This window comes from Scyliorhinus torazame, chromosome 24 (genome assembly GCF_047496885.1).
Source record: "Scyliorhinus torazame isolate Kashiwa2021f chromosome 24, sScyTor2.1, whole genome shotgun sequence".
Taxonomy (NCBI): domain Eukaryota; kingdom Metazoa; phylum Chordata; class Chondrichthyes; order Carcharhiniformes; family Scyliorhinidae; genus Scyliorhinus; species Scyliorhinus torazame.
The window spans coordinates 19,454,124-19,467,578 of record NC_092730.1 but is presented as its reverse complement, the minus strand read 5'-3'; the positions used below and the strand labels follow the sequence as shown (position 1 = coordinate 19,467,578).

Below are 13,455 nucleotides of genomic sequence, written 5' to 3'. Positions count from 1 at the left end.
TTTCCTAGTGATTGTGTATGCATGTGTGTGCAAGTGTGCGTGTGTATGTGAGTCTGTGTGTGATGGTGTATGTGAGAGCGTGTGTGCGGGTGCGTGTGTATGTCAGTGTGTTTGAGGGTGCATGTAGGAACGTGTGTGTGAGTGTGTGAGAGCGTGTGTGTGTGAGAGCGTGTGTGCGAGTGCGTGTTTGCGAGTGTGTGTAAGACTGTGTGTGTGAGTGAGTGTGTGTATGTGAGAGCGTGGGTGCGAGTGCGTGTGTATGTCAGTGTGTGTGTCAGGGTGTATGTGAGAGTGTGTGTGTGTGTGAGAGCGTGGGTGCAAGTGCGTGTGTATGTCAGTGTGCGTGTCAGGGTGTATGTGAGAGTGTGTGTGTGTGTGAGAGCGTGGGTGCGAGTGCGTGTGTATGTCATGTGTGTTTGAGAGTGTATGTGAGGCATGTGTGTGTGTGAGTGTGTGCGTGTGTACGTCAGTGTGTGTGAGGGTGTATGTGAGAGCATGTGTGTGTGAATGTGCGTGTGCGCGGATGTGTGTGAATGTGCATGTGTGTGGGTGTGTGTGAGGGTGTGTGTGAGGATGTGTGTGAGGGTGTGTGTGAGGGTGTGTGTGAGGGTGTGTGTGAGAGTGTGTGTGAGAGTGTGCGTGTGTACGTCAGTGTATGTCAGTGTGTGTGAGGGTGTATGTGAGAGCACGTGTGTGTGAATATGCATGAGTGCGGGTGTGTGTGAATGTGCGTGTGTGTGGGTGTGTGTGAGGGTGTGTGTGAGGGTGTGTGTGGGTGTGTGTGTGGGTGTGTGTGAGGGTGTGTGTGTGGGTGTGTGTGAATGTGCGTGTGTGTGTGTGTGGGTGTGTGTGTGGGTGTGTGTGAGGGTGTGTGAGGGTGTGTGTGAGGGTGTGTGTGTGGGTGTGTGTGAATGTGCGTGTGTGTGTGTGTGTGGGTGTGTGTGAGGGTGTGTGTGAGGGTGTGTGTGAGGGGTTGTCACTCTGCATGTACCATGGCACCATGTCTTGACTGACGATGTGGCTCTGTTTTGACAGAGTGTAGACGGATACCAGCACAACAGGCCCACTGTGCCTTGAAAGTCAATTAACTGGTTGATTTGCAAATCAATTAAAACATCAGATTGATTATAATGAACTCCCGGGCAACAGTCCTGCCGTTTACAACACCGCCTCTGTCTCTCTCTCGCACGACAAATGAATACTGAGTGCCCGCACCGTTTATCGACACCAGCGATCCACACGAAGGTTACGCCAACCCACGCAAACCAAACATTCATCACTGTCCACACGTTATTCCACCAAAACCCGCTTCCACTTCGCGGGCAGCTAACAGCGAAGGCGCCCGCTTGCGATGGAACCTGCGTCACCCGCCATGATGGAAGGAAGCATGCCACCCCTCCCTGTTAAGGGCAGGCGTTGCTGGGGGCGCAGGGGTCAAGGTTTTTTTCGCTCGAGCGGGCATAAAAAACAGGGACAATATTTTCACCTGACAGCGACTGGTTAACAATCGCCCAGGGACGACGGCAGGAGTTTGTCAAGGAATATGACGTCGTTTCGTTCACCAAGGGACAGAAGCGGGGAGCGGCGGAAATAGTCGGGAAAGGTGCTTTGAGAGAACGGATGTGGTTGTCCGCTCCCCCTCCCCCCCCCCCCAGCCCCGTGTCTCTCGGCGGCGCGCCGTTCATTGGCGGAGGAATTCCTGCGGGTGGGGGTACGCCACTTGCGGCGCGATTTCCTTGTCCGGCCAACGTCCCCGGAGAGGGTTTTTACGGGGGCCGTGGGCGCCGAAGGTTCCATCGCACGCGAGCGTCCCGATGCGACCAAACCGGTTCAATCCTGAACGGAGGGGGCCGGGTGGGGGGGGGGGGACTTCCCCCCGCCCCCCACTCACCCCGCAACATCCGGAAACCTGCAAACACTCATCGCCTCCCGCTTCGACGCGGGCTTCAGAAATAAGACAACACTCGTGCACTCACGGTAGTTGCAGATGGTGCCCCCGAACGAGGTCATGCTGCAGTCGCAGATGTAGCCGTCCCACTGCTGGATGCAGGCGCCCTGGTTGGAGCAGGAGTCCTCCTGGCAGGTGGTACTGGGGCCTAGAGCAGAAAGGGGGGGGGGAAAGCAGAGCTGGAGACTGGCGATCATGGCACAGGAGAACGTCAGCCCTATCCCCCACCCCCCCGCGTCCTTGAATTCAACCCAGGCATCCGGAGCGGCGGATTCCTTGGTGCCAGCTGATGTTGAAACCCACATTCCGGGCCATACGGCTCACCCCATCTAGTATTCCCGCCCGCTCTTCACCATTCCCCCAAAAACCGGGGGGGGTGGCCCGTCCAAGACTCTCCACTCCTGCTGAAATCCCGTTCACCCGTCGCCCCACTCGTGTTTCACGACCCCGCCGCATCCACCCCCCCCCCCCCACAACTGGCCACAGTTCGATGGTTGAATCCTCAATCTTGTGCTCAGATCCCCCCCCCCCCTCTCCCCACCGCCCCCCACCCCCACCCCACCCCCGCGGCCCTGCCCTCTTCCCTATCCCGGAATCTTTCTCGGCCCTCCGAAAGCACGGCGGCCAACTAATTCCTGCCTCTCAAGCACCCCCCCAATTCTCAACACTCCGCCATTGGCGAGCGTACCTCCAGCCGCCGGGGGGGTGGGGGGTGGCCTGAGCTCTGGAATTCCCTCCCTAAACCTCTCTGTCTCTCTCTTTCTCTCTCCCTTTTCCTCTCCCCCGCTTTCTCTCTCACTCCCTCTCTCTCTCACTCTTTCTCTCTCACTCCCTCTCTCTCTGTCCCTCTCTCTTTATCTCTCTCCCTCTCTCTTTCTTTCTCTCTTTCTCACTCTCTCTGTCTCTCTCTCTCTTTTCCTCTCCCCTTTCTCTCTCACTCCCTCTCTCTCGGTCTCTCTCTCTTTATCTCTCTCCCTCTCACTGTCTCTCTCTCTTTCTCACTCCCTCTGTCTCTCCGTCTGTCTCTCTCTCTCTCTTTATCTCTCTCCCTCTCTCTTTCTCACTCTTTCTCTGTCTCTCTCTAATTCTCTCTCTCTCTTTCTCTCTCTATCTCTCTCTCTCTTTCTCACTCTCTCTCTCTTTCTCACTCTTTGTCACTGTCTCTCTCTCATTTTCTTTCTCCCTGTCACTCTCGCTCTCTCCTTCTCTTTCTCACTCTCTCTTTCACTCTCTTTTCACTCTCTCTCTCTTTCTCTCTGTCTCACTCCTCCTCTCGTTTCTCTTTCTCTCTCTCTCTTTCCCTGTTTCTGTCTGTCCCTCTCTCTATCTCTCGCTCTTTCCCTCTCTCTGTCTCTCTCGAGACACGCCTCAAAACTGATTTCTTTGACCGCACCTTTGGCCACCTGTCCTTCCGTGGCTCCAGTTTCGTTGGACCGCAATCCTGCCAATCTCCTTGGGACATGTGTTGCCAGGCCTTGATTGTGATGGCAGCTGTGAGGAGAGATCGGGCAGGTCGAGGGCAGCTCTGCTCAGCCCAGAGGAGGCCGAGATGGGGCCGGGGGGGCGGCCTAATTTGAGCCGTCCAAAATTATGAGGGGTCTGGCTAGGGTGAGACAGGGAAAACGTCCTCTGAGATGAGGGGGTCAAGTACTGTGGGGCGGGGGGCACAGATTTGAGGTGATTGGTAGAAGGATTGGGGGAGGGGGCTGAATGAGGGAAAATGGGTGTCTGGAATCCGCTGGCGCAGTTGGTGAACAACATAGAACATACAATGCAGAAGGAGGCCATTCGGCCCATCGAGTCTGCACCGACCCACTTAAGCCCTCACTTCCACACCATCCCCGTAGCCCAATAACCCCTCCTAACCTTTTTTGGACGCTAAGGGACAATTAAGCGTGGCCAATCCACCTAACCTGCACTTCAACGTGTTGAAGAGGAGCCTGAATCAGACCCTGAAGCCCTGGAACCCGCAGAGAAGGTTTTTTTGGGGGGGAAAGGGGGGTCATAGAGTCTTACAGCACCGATCGAGGCCCTTCGGTCCATCATGTTAGCGCAGAGCCAAGTGGCCCAGAAGCGCCCGATAATCATTCCCACAATACCGGGATTACGCAGACTGGGATTTGGGAGCGGGACCGGCGATCTGGTCGAACCTATCGAGATGCGAAGGCGAATGGATAGGGGTAGAGAGAGAGAGAGAGAGAGGGGGGGGGAGAGAGAGGGAGAGAGAGAGAGAGAGGGGGGGGAGAGAGAGAGAGAGAGAGAGAGAGAGAGAGAGAGAGAGGAGAGAGAGGGAGAGAGAGAGAGAGAGAGTGAGAGAGAGAGAGAGAGAGAGAGGGGGGGGAGAGAGAGAGAGAGAGAGAGAGAGAGAGAGAGAGACTTTTCCGTTCGACAGAGGGATTCAGGGATGAGGCTCAAATATGGGGCCCGCTCGCAAATCAGCCGCGACTTCATTGAACGGGGCGGGCCATGTCCGTTGGGTCCATGTGACATCCTTCCTGCTTCTGTGTTCCGAATCTAACGATCCCTACCCAGGCCCACTCCCTCGCCCGATCCCCTTAACCAAGCACGGCCAATCCACCTAACCTGCACATCTTTGGACACTAAGGGACAATGTAGCACGGCCAATCCACCTAACCTGCACATCTTTGGACACTAAGGGACAATGTAGCACGGCCAATCCACCTAACCTGCACATCTTTGGACACTAAGGGACAATTTAGCACGGCCAATCCACCTAACCTGCACATCTTTGGACACTGAGAGACAATTTAGCACGGCCAATCCACCTAACCTGCACATCTTTGGATACTAAGGGACAATTTAGCACGGTCAATCCACCTAACATGTACATCTTTGGACACTAAGGGGCAATTTAGCACGGCCAATCCACCTAACCTGCACATCTTTGGACACTAAGGGGCAATTTCACATGGCCAATCCACCTAACCTGCACATCTTTGGACACTGAGAGACAATTTAGCACGGCCAATCCACCTAACCTGCACATCTTTGGATACTAAGGGACAATTTAGCACGGTCAATCCACCTAACATGTACATCTTTGGACACTAAGGGGCAATTTAGCACGGCCAATCCACCTAACCTGCACATCTTTGGACACTAAGGGGCAATTTCACATGGCCAATCCACCTAACCTGCACATCTTTGGACACTAAGGAACAACTAAGGGGCTGGTTTAACTGGGCTAAACAGTTGGCTTGTGCTGCAGAACAAGGCAGCAGCGTGGGTTCAATTCCCGTACTGGCCTCCCCGAACAGGCGCCGGAATGTGGCGACGAGGGGATTTTCACAGTAACTTCATTTGAAATCTACTTATGACAATAAGCGAATATTATCATTAATTTAGCACGGCCAATCCACCTAACCTGCACACCTTTGGACTGTGGGAGGAAACCGGTGCACCCGGAGGAAACCCACGCAGACACGGGGAGAACGTGCAGACTCCGCACAGACAGTCACCCGAGGCCGGAATCGAACCCAGGTCGCTGGCGCCGTGAGGCCGTAGTGCTGACCGTCCTGCCGCCCAATGGACCACAGAATCCCAAGGGATGGAGAATTTGGGCCCTTGTTTCCGACAGTGCTCCCTTGATGTTGTATCGAGGGAAGCCCATGAGCTGTTGTTCTGTCACTTCGGGGCCTCCTTATCTGATCCCCTCTCTGACCCTCGTCACTCCACCTTTTGGGACCATTGAACCAGGCCCAGAACGGGCAGGAGGTCGTCGGTCACAGACCAACTGGGTGCGGGCCTCATGGAGGTGGTGGCTGGGGAAGTGGGGGGAGGGGGTCAATCAACCTTTGAACTTCCTTGGGTTCTCTACCTCAAAGATTCTGCCTCCACCGGCCTCTCGAGGAAGAGAGTTCCAGAGACTCGCCACCCTCTGAGAGCAAACATTTCTCCCCGTCTCCGTTTTAAACGGGCCACCCCCTAATTTTTAAACGGTGACCCCCCCCCCCTTCACCTCATTCTCGATTCTCCCACACGAGGAAACGAGGATAAAAACCGACAATCATGCTGCAGTTGTACAGAACCTTGGTTAGGCCGCACTTGGAATATTGCGCACAATTCTGGTCGCCACACTACCAGAAGGATGTGGGGGCTTTGGAGAGGGTGCAGAGGAGGTTTACCAGGATGTTGTCTGGTCTGGAGGGTGTTAGCTATGCGGAGAGGCTGAATAGACTCGGACTGTTTTCATTAGAACGACAAAGGTTGAGGGGTGAGAGGTCTACAAGATTATGAGGGGCAAGGATAGAGTGGATGGGCAGGCACTCTTTCCCAGGGTGGAGGGGTCAGTCACCAGGGGGCAGAGGCTTAAGGTCCGTGGGGCACAGTTTAGAGGAGATGTGCGAGGCAGTTTTTTTTTACACAGAGGGTGGTGAGTGCCTGGAACGCGTTGCCAGGGGAGGCTGTGGAAGCAGATACATTAACGCCGTTCAAAAGGCAACTCGACAAACACGTGGATAGGATGGGTATAGAGGGACACGGCACAAGGAAGTGCCGAGGGTTTGGCCAAGGTGGGTATCATGACCGGTACAGGCTTGGAGGGCCGAAGGGCCTGTTCCTGTGCTGTATTGTTACATCCTCTCCACATCCCACCCTGTCAAGACCGCCCCCCTCAGGATCTGAAAGGTTTTGATCGAGTCGCCTCTCACTCTTCTAAACTCCAGCGGATACAAACCCGACCTCTCCGACGCTTTCCTCATCGGACAACCCACCCATTCCCGGTGTTAGTCTGGGAAACCGTCCCTGAACCGCTTCCCACACATTGACATCTTTCCTCAGATAAGGAGGGCGATACCGTCCACAACACTCCAGAGGTGGTCTCGCCAACGCCGTGTACAACTGAAGCAGAACCTCCCGACTTTTGTAATCAATTCCCCCTCACAACAAACAATAACAATCGATTAACTTTCCCAATGACTCGCCGTACCTGTATCCCAGCCTTTTGTGATTCATGGACTAGGACGCCCAGATCCCTCTGTACCGCAGAGCTCTGAGATCTCTCACCCATTGGATAATAAGCTTCTTTTTCATGTTTCCTGCCAAAATGGACAACCTCACATTCTCCCCCATCGCGCTCCATTTACCAGAGTTCCGTCCACTCTCTTAACCTCCCCCAGTCCCGGTGTCACCTCCTTACGTCTTCTTCACATCTTACAAGCCAAATTTCCCTTTATCCCTCCATTTTTGAAAGATTCCTATCTCGGGTTATTTTCCTGTCTGCTCGAGCTTTAATTCCGGGAGATTCCAAGCTAGTTATTCCAGGAGAGTCAACAACCTATCCCACGCCCTCTCAAGGCTTGGCACCATTGGCGTCTGCTCGTCGAGGTGAGCCTTTGGGCCCCTTCAGACGGGTCTCGAGACGCCGGGCAGCGAGGCCGGGGAGGGACCGAACCACAGAGGCCCCCGTATCCCACGCTGAAAGGTAAGCAGTAAGTTGCAATGAGGAAATGAGAAATTTGCAAACGGATATGGGGGGGTGAGGCAAGTGGGCCAAAATGTGGCAGATGGAGTTTAAGGCGGAGAAGCGTGAGGTGGATCGGAAAAATGGAAAGGCAACTTATCATCTAAATGGAGAGAAACTTCAGAGTGCTCGGGCATCCTCGTGCAATGAACCTCATAAAAACGAGGTGGCTAACGTTAATTCATTCTAACTTTGTACAGAGTTCTGCGTGAAGCAGCATCTCGCCCCCAGTACAACCCGTGCAGGGCCGACTATTTAAACCTCGGCCTTGCTTTGGGCCGGCTCTCATATCGGTACGTAACCAGCCCCAGGTGGGTGCCCCCCCCCCTCTTATCTGGGGAGCCCATGCTCCACGGGTCCCGCAGGAAGATCAATGATGGTTTCCCCGTGGGTTATGGTAACAGCTCAAGGGATCGAGTATATAAGTAGTGAAGTATTGTCACAACTGTGCAAGGCATTGGGTAGTCCGCAGCCGGAGTAATGGGTACAGTTTTGGTCCCCTTATTTGAGGAAGGATGTAGTCGCATTGGAGGTAGAGGAGAAGAATGAGAGATCTAATTGAGGTGTCTACGATGATAAAAGGGATTGATAAAGTAGACTTGGAGCAGTTTTAGGATAAGGGGTTCAAGATTTAAAACAGAGATGAGGAGGAATTAATTCTCCCGAAGGGTCGTGAATCTGTGGAATTTGCTGCCCCAGAATTCGGCAAGTCAATTTGAGGAGGGGATGGACAGATTTTTAATTGGTGATGGGGGTAAAAGGTTATGGAGAACGGGCAGGACGGTGGAGTCGAGGCAGAGCGGAGATCAGCCGCGATCGTATCGAGTGGCGGAGCGGGGCCGAATGGCCGGCTCCCGCTCCGAATCCTCACGTTTCGGCCGGGAGAAGGCCCGCCCTTACCTCCGCATCCCCGCTCGATGAGCCCGACGCGGTGCAGGGCGTCGGCGATCAGGTCCGGCAGCCGCCCGTTCAGGTCGATCGACGCCAGGCAGCCCTGGAAGCCCTCCCGAGACGCTACCAGCTTGGGCAGGTTGTTGAACATCCCCTTGCTGAGCCCGCCGACGTACAGCTCTCCTGGATGGCGGGAAGGGAAAAAAAAAAAGAGGAGGTAAGCAAGTCATACCCGGCCGCAATCGGGCGCCTCCGGTGCCGATTCGGATACAGGTGGCATGGCGATAACCCAGATACCGCCCACTTATGCAAACTCAAAGACCAGCAAAGCCCATCGCCTGTTTTCCCGTCCCCATCAATGAGATTGACAATAACAGACATTGAGATTGTAATTGACAAGACATTAACACATAGCTACCACTTCGTGCACAGCAAGCTGCCACAGGCTAATGTGATCACGACCCTGATAAGCAATCCGTTACTGATGTCGGGTGAGCGCTCCAGGACACCAGGGACCTGCACATCCACCCGTCTTCAAAACAGAGGCCGCAGGATTGTTTTCATCTACGACAGAGGTGAGAGAGGGCCTCCGTTTAGTGTTCCATTAAAACACAGTGACAGTGCAGCACTCCCTCAGTACTGACCCTCTGACAGTGCAGCACTCCCTCAGTACTGACCCACTGACAGTGCAGCACTCCCTCAGTACTGACCCCGACAGTGCAGCACTCCCTCAGTACTGACCCACTGACAGTGCCGCACTCCTCAGTACTGACCCTCTGACAGTGCAGCACTCCCTCAGTACTGACCCTCTGACAGTGCAGCACTCCCTCAGTACTGACCCCGACAGTGCAGCACTCCCTCAGTACTGACCCACTGACAGTGCCGCACTCCCTCAGTACTGACCCTCTGACAGTGCAGCACTCCCTCAGTACTGACCCTCTGACAGTGCAGCACTCCCTCAGTACTGACCCTCTGACAGTGCAGCACTCCCTCAGTACTGACCCTCAGCCAGTGCAGCACTCCCTCAGTACTGACCCTTCGACAGTGCAGCACTCCCTCAGTACTGACCCTCTGACAGTGCAGCACTCCCTCAGTACTGACCCTCTGACAGTGCAGCACTTCCTCAGTACTGACCCTCTGACAGTGCAGCGCTCCCTCAGTACTGACCCTCTGACAGTGCAGCACTCCCTCAGTACTGACCCTGTGACAGTGCAGCACTCCCTCAGTACAGACCCTCTGACAGTGCAGCGCTCCCTCAGTACTGACCCTCTGACAGTGCAGCACTCCCTCAGTACTGACCCTGACAGTGCAGCGCTCCCTCAGTACTGACCCTCTGACAGTGCGGCACTCCCTCAGTACTGACCCTCTGACAGTGCAGCACTCCCTCAGTACTGACCCTCTGACAGTGCGGCACTCCCTCAGTACTGACCCTCTGACAGTGCAGCACTCCCTCAGTACTGACCCTCTGACAGTGCGGCACTCCCTCAGTACTGACCCTCTGACAGTGCGGCGCTCCCTCAGTACTGACCCTCTGACAGTGCAGCACTCCCTCAGTACTGACCCTCCGACAGTGCAGCACTCCGTCAGTATGGACCCTCTGACAGTGCAGCACTTCCTCAGTACTGACCCTCTGACAGTGCGGCACTCCCTCAGTACTGACCCTCTGACAGTGCGGCACTCCCTCAGTACGGACCCTCCGACAGTGCAGCATTCCCTCAGTACTGACCCTCTGACAGTGCAGCACTCCCTCAGTACTGACCCTCTGACAGTGCGGCACTCCCTCAGTCCTGACCCTCTGACAGTGCAGCACTCCCTCAGTACTGACCCTCTGACAGTGCAGCACTCCCTCAGTACTGACCCTGTGACAGTGCAGCACTCCCTCAGTACAGACCCTCTGACAGTGCAGCGCTCCCTCAGTACTGACCCTCTGACAGTGCAGCATTCCCTCAGTACTGACCCTGACAGTGCAGCGCTCCCTCAGTACTGACCCTCTGACAGTGCGGCACTCCCTCAGTACTGACCCTCTGACAGTGCAGCACTCCCTCAGTACTGACCCCCTGACAGTGCGGCACTCCCTCAGTACTGACCCTCTGACAGTGCAGCACTCCCTCAGTACTGACCCTCTGACAGTGCGGCACTCCCTCAGTACTGACCCTCAGACAGTGCGGCGCTCCCTCAGTACTGACCCTCTGACAGTGCAGCACTCCCTCAGTACTGACCCTCCGACAGTGCAGCACTCCGTCAGTATGGACCCTCTGACAGTGCAGCACTTCCTCAGTACTGACCCTCTGACAGTGCGGCACTCCCTCAGTACTGACCCTCTGACAGTGCGGCACTCCCTCAGTACGGACCCTCCGACAGTGCAGCATTCCCTCAGTACTGACCCTCTGACAGTGCAGCACTCCCTCAGTACTGACCCTCTGACAGTGCGGCACTCCCTCAGTCCTGACCCTCTGACAGTGCAGCACTCCCTCAGTACTGACCCTCTGACAGTGCAGCACTCCCTCAGTACTGACCCTCTGACAGTGCAGCGCTCCCTCAGTACTGACCCTCTGATAGTGCAGCTCTCCCTCAGTACTGACCTTCTGACAGTGCAGCACTCCCTCAGTACTGACGCTCTGACAGTGCAGCACTCCCTCAGTACTGACCCTCCGACAGTGCGGCACTCCCTCAGTACTGACCCTCTGACAGTGCAGCACTCCCTCAGTACTGACCCTCTGACAGTGCAGCGCTCCCTCAGTACTGACCCTCTGACAGTGCAGCACTCCCTCAGTACTGACCCTCTGACAGTGCAGCGCTCCCTCAGTACTGACCCTCTGACAGTGCAGCGCTCCCTCAGTACTGACCCTCTGACAGTGCAGCACTCCCTCAATACTGACCCTCTGACAGTGCAGCACTCCCTCAGTACTGACCCTCTGACAGTGCGGCACTCCCTCAATACTGACCCTCTGACAGTGCAGCACCAGCTGACTGCTGTCCCTGGGGGCCCCAGCCTGTGTTTCTTGCGGGGGTCACTGGGGCGTGGCTCGAACCCCCGAACCTGGCGACCAGGAGGCGGGAGAGAGCTGCCACCCGACCCACGGCTCCCACACAGTCAGCGCGGTGGAACAGCTCTCCTTCGGCGAGTGAGCCCACGTTCCGAGTCACCTACTTGTTATTCTGGGCTTGCAATCCCTCTAAGATCATAACTTAGATACAGATGAGAAAAGCCATTTCCACAAGCCAAGTTCACCCACTCAGAAATAATCTACAATCTCGCCAGTCGCAGGGCCCAATTGCCTCGTAAATGACTCAGAGTAGAGGTGAGTGTGTGCTGTTCGCTCTCCAGAAACACTTCCACCTCACATCGATCTTCAATTCTTCAGCAACCACCTCCCCCCCCCTCCCCGTCTCTCGCTGTAGTGATTTAGAGTGAAGTGGTCTTCCTGATTTTACCTGCCCTCACTTGCCGCTGGCTTGCGGCCTTGTGAGTTCTTTCTCTTGATTCGAACCGAGCCAGCTTCGCCAGGAACGAGGCACATCCCTCGGGCCTCATCCCCTTTCCCGCCCCAGGCTAAGCAGGGTCGCTTTTCCAGGCTCCAGCCCCCCCCACCCCCCCCCCCCGGCACCGAATTTAGGCTGGGCGGGAAGCGGCCCATAATTGACCAGTTTCGGGCCTAAACTGGGCCTAGGCCCAGGCTTCATAATAATAACCTTTTTATTGTCACAAGAAGGCTGACATTAACACCGCAGTGAAGTTACGGTGAAAATTCCTTCGTCGCCACGTTCCCTGTTCGGGGACACGGAGGGAGAATTCAGAAATGTCCGATTCACCCGACAAGCACGTCTTTCGGGGACTTGTGGGAGGGAACCGGAGCGCCCGGAGGAAACCCACGCAGACCCGGGGGGGAGAAGGTGCGGACTCCGCACAGACAGTGACCCAAGCCGGGAATCGAACCCGGGTCCCTGGCGCTGTGAAGCGCACAGTGCTAACCACTGTGCTGCCGTGCCGCCCACCACTGTCAAATTGAGGAGAGGCCGTAGGGGTCATGCGTGGCGAGAGCGGTGTGTGGGGGGCACGGGAATCACCGAGGACGATAACGGGTGCAACCCAATTCTTTTCCCCCATTATTCGTTCATGGGGGATGTCTCGCTCGGTCCCATTTCAGAGGGGGTCGGTTAAGAGTCGACCACATCGCTGTGTGTGTGTGTGGGGGGGGGGGGGCGCGAAGGGGTCTGGAGTCACATGTAGGCCAGACTGGGGTAACGTCCCAAAAGGGGGACGCTAGTGAACCGGGTGGTTTTTTAACCACGGTTTCATGGCCATCATTATACTTCTAATTTTGCGGTTGAATTCAAAGTTCCCCATCTGCTGTGGGGTGGGATTCGAGGCCACGTTCCGACACCCCCCCACCCCACCTGCCCCCGAGCATGGGCCTCTGGATTACTCGTCCGGTGACAACTCCTCTCAGCCAACTCCTCTCCTGGTCACGTCTTGGCAAACCTCCTCCCTCGAGGCTCCAAACCTGGCCGAAAACGCAAGGCCTGGAATTGTCCACCATGTCGGGGCCTGGACAGGGGGATAAACACACAAGGGTCCCACATGGTGTCTCTCCGAGATGACAAGCATTAAAAGGAGGCTGTTGATGGAGTCGCCTCCCACCAACCTCCACCGCTTTCCGGCTGAGCTGGGTCGCTTTTGGGGCTCCGAACCCCCCCCCCAATCCCCCGCTCCCAGCCTCTGAACTCAGGCTGGGTGGGAAGCGGTCTGCAAGTGGTCAACAATTGGCCACTTAAAGGCCTCAACTGGGCCTCGCCCATCCCAGCGTCAAATTGAGGAGAGGTCGCCGGGACAAGTAACCGAGGAAAACCTTTCTGAACAAGAATGGTGTTGTTCTCGAAACATTTAAGAGCGGGATTCTCTGTCCCGACGCTGCCTGCTCTATTCTCCGGCATTGTTTTGGGGGCCACGTCGGTTGGGGGCCATTGTCAGTGACCCCCCTCCCTGGCGATTCTCCAGGCCCCGATAGGCCCAGCGGCCGTCCATTCTTGGCCAGTCCCGCCGGCGTGAATCACTCACCTCACGCACCGGCAAGACTTGGCAGGTGAGTATGCGTGGGCGGTCCACGGTGGCCTGGCCCGCGGTCGGGGCCTA

The 13,455-nt window shown here is 55.9% G+C and overlaps 1 protein-coding gene across 1 annotated transcript in view; it reads right to left on the bottom strand.

The window, feature by feature from the left end:
* The window catches only part of LOC140400210 (neurexin-2-like), a 2,085,493-nt gene that overhangs the window by 773,074 nt on the left and 1,298,964 nt on the right, over positions 1–13,455 (bottom strand). Inside the window, exons 5-6 of the mRNA XM_072489678.1 lie at positions 8,331–8,504; positions 1,977–2,096 (exon numbers count right to left, since the gene is read on the bottom strand). Coding sequence (XP_072345779.1) covers positions 1,977–2,096; positions 8,331–8,504 — 294 coding nt within the window. The remainder of the gene's footprint in view (positions 1–1,976; positions 2,097–8,330; positions 8,505–13,455) is intronic.